This window comes from Macaca nemestrina, chromosome 2, assembly GCF_043159975.1.
Source record: "Macaca nemestrina isolate mMacNem1 chromosome 2, mMacNem.hap1, whole genome shotgun sequence".
NCBI lineage: Eukaryota > Metazoa > Chordata > Mammalia > Primates > Cercopithecidae > Macaca > Macaca nemestrina.
Genome location: NC_092126.1, coordinates 190,555,116 through 190,561,115, shown reverse-complemented (window position 1 = coordinate 190,561,115; position 6,000 = coordinate 190,555,116). Strand labels below are relative to the sequence as shown.

Here is a 6,000-nt window from a genome sequence, read left to right as displayed (position 1 = left end):
TTCATGGAGCACAAAAGAGGGTGCATTTTTCTCAGCATCGCAGACTCATCACAACTTCTGTGTTTCCTGTCCCATGGGCGACGCCCCCACTCCCACCCAGTCTCCTTCCTGGGCAGCTCTGGGCTGCTGAGCCAGCAGCGTGCCATCCCGCTCCGCTTTAGCGCCCGTTGAGGACGGCACTAGGACCCAGGGAAGTCCCCGAGCGGGGTTCGCGGAAAGGCAGCCAGACTCCTCCTTATCTCCAGTGTCAAACTTGACATCAGCCTGCGAGCGGAGCATGGTAACTTCTCCAGCAATCAGAGCGCTCCCCCTCACATCAGTGGCATGCTTCATGGAGATATGCTCCTCTCACTGCCCTCTGCACCAGCAACATGGATTGTCACCTCTCCATCCTCCTCCTCCTCAGCTGCTCTTTTCTCAACTGCTTCGGGGAACTGATTCCGCAGCCTTCCAATGAAGGTAAGCCAGGTACCGCGACGCGCGGAGCCCTGCCCCGTGGGCTCACGCTCTCCAAAGCACGTTCTCACCGAAGCCTTGCGCGTCGGGAAGGTGCCTCCGAATAGAGCGGTTTGCTCTTAGTGAACGAAAGATGTGCCTTTTTTTTTTTTTTTTCCAACTCTCTTCTAAAACACTTCAGAAGATAATTTTAGATGGTCTAAACCTTGAAAACGTGTTTTTAATTTGATACCAATTCGAGCAATTACCTTGTTTGCCAATTTGAACAGAAAGAAAGAAAGAAAATCCTCCAGCGTTGCAACCCAGTTATGTTAATTGCCAAATAGCCAAGGCAGTATTTTATTTTCTAATTATGACCATGTGGTACTCCGAGAAGTTTGAAAGAAAATTCAGCCTTCCTTTCCTAGACTCTTTAGTATGTTTAAAGGTAATGACAGGTTGTTCCTACTTGGGATCATGGCATTTATGAATGGACTAAAGGGAAATCACTTTGTCGAAGCGGAGGTGCGTGTGTGTGTTTATGTTGCAAGGGCTGTGTTGAAGTTGTGTGTGTCCCGCCAGGCAATGGTTTGCACTGTGGTACAGGTTCTAATGAGCAGCATATGCCACATTAACATAAGTAATATTTGCAAGAATTACAATAAGCTTAGGTTGGATTCTCTTTGTTTAAAGGCTTGTATACAAATAGGAGAATGTATTTAATGAATAGTGAATAGCTCCTGGGAAGATATAGTAAATAACTGAATAGTAGATTAAGAGAGAATGTTGATATGCAGCAAATGGCATTTCCTTGATGTTGTGTTATTTATTATCCTCGTAATGAGCATTAATTCCTTTTCAATGGGTTAAAGTGCAAATCTAATGTTAAGAACCAATGTGTTCTATACGATTGTGTACCTAATACATACATTTTCTTTCTCCTATATACGTTTTGTGATCTATTCCTAATGACTTGTGAATGCAGTCACTAACTCTTAAAACAAACTTCTCTAAATAATTGATTAGTTTAAAGCCACACTTACAACATTAATTTCCTCTCAGTGATTTTGAACTTATAACAATAACATTTAGCAATTTATTTTGCAAGTTAACAATACTGAGCAACTGATGTGCAAACGTCATGTTATATACATCACTCCTTAGAAAATATATTGTCAAGCCAATACTGTTGTATATTGTACAGTGTACCTTAATTTTAAAAACACAAGTAAAAACAAAACATTTAGAAAGTTTTTTATTAAATGTAAAAACTGCCTCATACCCGGTGACCTACTTTCACTGCTAATAGAGCAGTCATTTATCTCCTTCCTTACTGACTGCCTTTATCAATTTGGCAGATTTCATTAAATTTTCTGAATCTTTTTTCTAAATAAGAAAATAAAAATTCTAAAATTGTAAGAATCAAGAAAATGATCTTACCCACAAACGACTTTTTCTTTTACAACCCAAATTAAAATGTTTATTGGAAAGTAAGAGTCAATCATTCTTCCTGAATAAAAGGTAAGAGTATTCATTTGTATAACGGGTAACATGTATAATAGGTAACATATCAATAAATTAAAATTAATGTTTTAAAAATTTTTGTTCTTCACAGATATTAAAATATTGACAATCACTAGAAAAATAGTGTTAAAATTCCCACATTGCCATGATAAATTATATTTTCCAGATAGAATATTTATGAACTATGTAGATAATGGATATTACTGAATTAATTATGCACAAGAATGTAGTAATTAGTCAGTATTTTTGTGGAAAACATAACCTTTAAGTAAATTACAAGAGAAAAAAAAGACACCAAACTATTTCACACTTATGTAAAATTAATCAGTATTAATTTAATGATACAGAGTTAATCAAATGCAAATTGCTTTTAAGCCTCACCTCATATGTGTTTGGGGATATAATGTGCATAATTATACAGACAGGTACACATTAACAATATGTATATAGAAAGGTAAATATATTCAGAAAGCTGACATAATTACATTTAATTTGCTTGGATAAAAGTTTATCCATCGTTCATGGGATTATTCTTTCCAGATTGTGTCCTGTGGATAGTGTCTCTTTTCCCTCCTGTGATTATGAAGGGAAGCTTTAAAACAAATTTAAGATGATTTAACTTAGGTAATACTTGAGTGAGATTTTAAATATTAATCCATAACTTGGCTCTCAGTTGAGTTGAATAACATGAAAAATGAAAATGCCGAGTATGTGCCCAGATTTCCATGCAATTTTTCTAACAATGTAATTTAAATAAAAAGCAATTCTTTTGAAAATGTATATATGAGAGGAGTGATTTTAAAATAATATTAATGTAGTTTTCTGATATAATTTTTTAAATTTGAAATATGAAATACTAGACTGTATTTAAAATACTATGAATGAAATATTTCAACACTGTAAACAATGTACGAGAAATTTATTGGAACATATTCACTAGAATATATTCTTCGATCTATTATGAAGTTAGGCATAAGAGAACCAAGAGAACAAAACCAGGCCATTGACTTAATTGCTAGGACATTTGCAGTTGTGTGATTTGTTTTTAAATTTGAGATTTAATCATTAACTATCAATATTGAAATGCCATGGGTCCCTGATAAGAAAAATAACTTAGAAAATGTTTAATCTGAATTTTCCTTCTATTAATATATTTACAAATACCTTTCTTATATGCTTTCAAGAAAATGACTCCAGGTGATAATAGAGACTCATCAATGATAACAGATATTCATAATTCCATTGATCACTTGACTCAGCAATTGACCTATATACTTAAACAGAGCTTTATAAAAACTTTATTAAATTCTTATCAGATCTCTCTGTTTACACGGCTTAAGAAAAGACTTTTAATGGGAAATCAGCTGTTTTTCATAGCAAAGTACGATTGCTACACTATGTATTATTTTAAAAGTTCATATACTTGCTCCTAGTTTCCATACCAGAGGGATGATTAATGGTAAACAGAAATAACATTGAAACAAAGTTAAAACTGGATATAAAATAAAATGATCAACTATGGTTACTTCAACCCTTTCAGAATTGGTAAAAGTACTTCCTTTAAACACTTTTATACATTTATGGCAGTCTGGAGTACAATGCACTGTTAATTCATCAGTACATAATACGCTAAATCGTTTTTTCTATGCAAAAGAGTTCATAAGTTGGATTACCATTTATCTAGAAAGCTCTTTATATTGAAAATAAAGTATCCAAAATAAAATTGAATAAAATTAAATATTCATATTTATATACTAGTTTTTTTAAAAGACTTTTTTGAGTAGCTAAGACACTATTTCTATGAAATGCATTTCCCTAAATATAAATATTCTAAATACTAGAGGAAACTATGTGATTGTTTAAAACTTAAAAGTAAAACTTGCAATATGAATATTATAAGCCTCCCTTTGAGTATTAGGCAAATGTTGGAGAAAATAATCAATTTTTTTCATTTTTAAAAATTACTATAAATTGGCATCACTTTTCATATATAAACACTTTTCCTCAAATAAGAACACACTGTGATTAAAACATTAATAGAAAACTAAGCTATCATATCATCTTTATAAGTTTTTTTTGGTTTGGAAGAGGGTTTACATTTGCTTTTAATAGCATTTCATCATGCTAGACTAAATAATTGAATGCATTATACATTTTTGTAATTTAATAGCTCTCCTAATAGCTCACCCCTACATCCCCCCTGCCTCCATGGTTAACTGTGCTATTTGCCTGAAGGTAGGAGAAACCTTAATTTCACTATTTTATAACCCACAACAGTTAACACTTGACCTAGGTCATTAACAGGATTATCAGCAAATTTGTTTAAGCTTTTACTGACAATCTGAATTGCTAGGATAATATTTTGAATGTCCTAAAGAAACTTTTTGTAACCTCTCAAAATCTATCATGAAATTAATTCATTCTGAATCTATATTGTTGTAAAGACTAGTACTGATGATAATAATTTGAGTGGTGAAAGTGTTCACTCAGATACCTCAATCTCCTAATTTTTATGTTTCATAATCACACTATTCCAGTCCTTGTCATAAATGAGCAATTATAAACTCTTTTAGATATTACATCCTCTAGTAATAACAATAGATTTATCAATACAAAAGTTTCACCTGTAACAATCAATATTTTTAATTTTATATTTTTTATTATTGTTACCATAGTTGATAGGATTTTTTTTTTTTTTTTGTCTATTTTAAGGTTAAAAGTTAGTTGGATATACTTCTAACTCAGAAGTGACTGGACCTATAAAAGGGAAACTACATGTAATAAAACACCATTGCCACGTGTTAGATCATGGTTGTATTTTATATAAAGTTGTCTTTCCATGAAACACTAGAAATTGGGAGCTATAATGAAAAACACTTTAAACTAATATAAAATTTTAAAACAAAATATTGTACAGAATCAGATCTTAGTTATTTTTAACATTTTTTAGTAGGTTTAGGAAGTTTTAGGTAAAGTTTTTCAGTTCTTGAATTTAATTATGGCTGGCTCCTTGGTTATATTAACAACTTAGTAATCTCACATTGCTCTTAATACGTTCATTATAAAATAAATGATTTAGTAACATTCTTTATGTATTGCCTACATTTAACATTCAAATTTTGGTGTGTTCTTCAAGGGTCCAACATTTGTAATACTTTTTCACAATAACTTTCTTTATAATGTTAAAATCCTTTCAGAAATTTAAAATTTTTGTGAAATAAAATACATGTAATATTTAAATATCAAATAGTTACTTTTGCAAAGGATTTTTAAAGGCAAAATACATTACCACAATATATTTGATTTACCAATTTCAACACAAATGGAAAAAAAAAAGAAGCGTCCCTGAGAGTTACACTTTCCAAGTCATAAGACCTTCAGGAAAGTATTAATAAAACTTTCCTCAAATCATCAAACTCGATAAGTTTTTATAGACGCTTACTAAAAAAAAAAAAATCTGTGATCTGGGCTACTTTTGATTTGAATCATTTTTTCAATGATTCTGTTTGGCATAAATACTAGATAGAAGGGGAAACGTGTATTTCTTGAAGAACATTAAGTTTTACAAGTAATCTTCTGTCAAGATCCTCAAATTTGTTTATTTTTTTAACCTGCACACTTTTTCTTTAAAATATTTAATAAACCTTGTTCCTTTAAGTCCTGTTTGAGAGAAGATTTAGAAGAACAGATGCAGGTGTCTCCTTTCGGGTTCTGTTTTCAGAGATCTGGATTTTCTCATCAGGGAGGGTCAATAAAGGGCTTTTACCAAGTACAAAAGTAGCTTTCCACAGATTTTTTAAATAAAGGGTTGACCAGTAGTGTGAAACATTCATTATATTATTCATCCAGGTATACAGAAAACCAGGATTAGAAATTTACTTCTCAAAAATTTGGAAACCTTAGCTAACTCTTCTGTAACAACTTTAGAAATATTAGTAAAAGCAATATTGTGACATTTATAAAATGCGAAGTCTTCCAAGTCACAAATCAATCCCCCTAGGAAGACATCCCTCAACGTGTTCAGGGTGTGGATACACGTGC

At 32.0% G+C, this 6,000-nt stretch overlaps 1 protein-coding gene across 4 annotated transcripts in view; it reads left to right on the top strand.

Moving 5' to 3' along the window:
- Positions 1-238: 238 nt before the first annotated feature.
- The window catches only part of LOC105477414 (EPH receptor A3), a 357,860-nt gene continuing 352,098 nt past the window's right edge, over positions 239-6,000 (top strand). For 3 of the 4 annotated variants that reach the window (XM_071092556.1, XM_071092557.1, XM_071092555.1), the window contains exon 1: positions 239-459. In XM_071092556.1, the coding sequence (XP_070948657.1) occupies positions 372-459 (88 nt within the window). In that variant the 5' untranslated portion in view covers positions 239-371. The remainder of the gene's footprint in view (positions 460-6,000) is intronic. The other variant, XM_011733891.2, reaches the window with a different exon arrangement.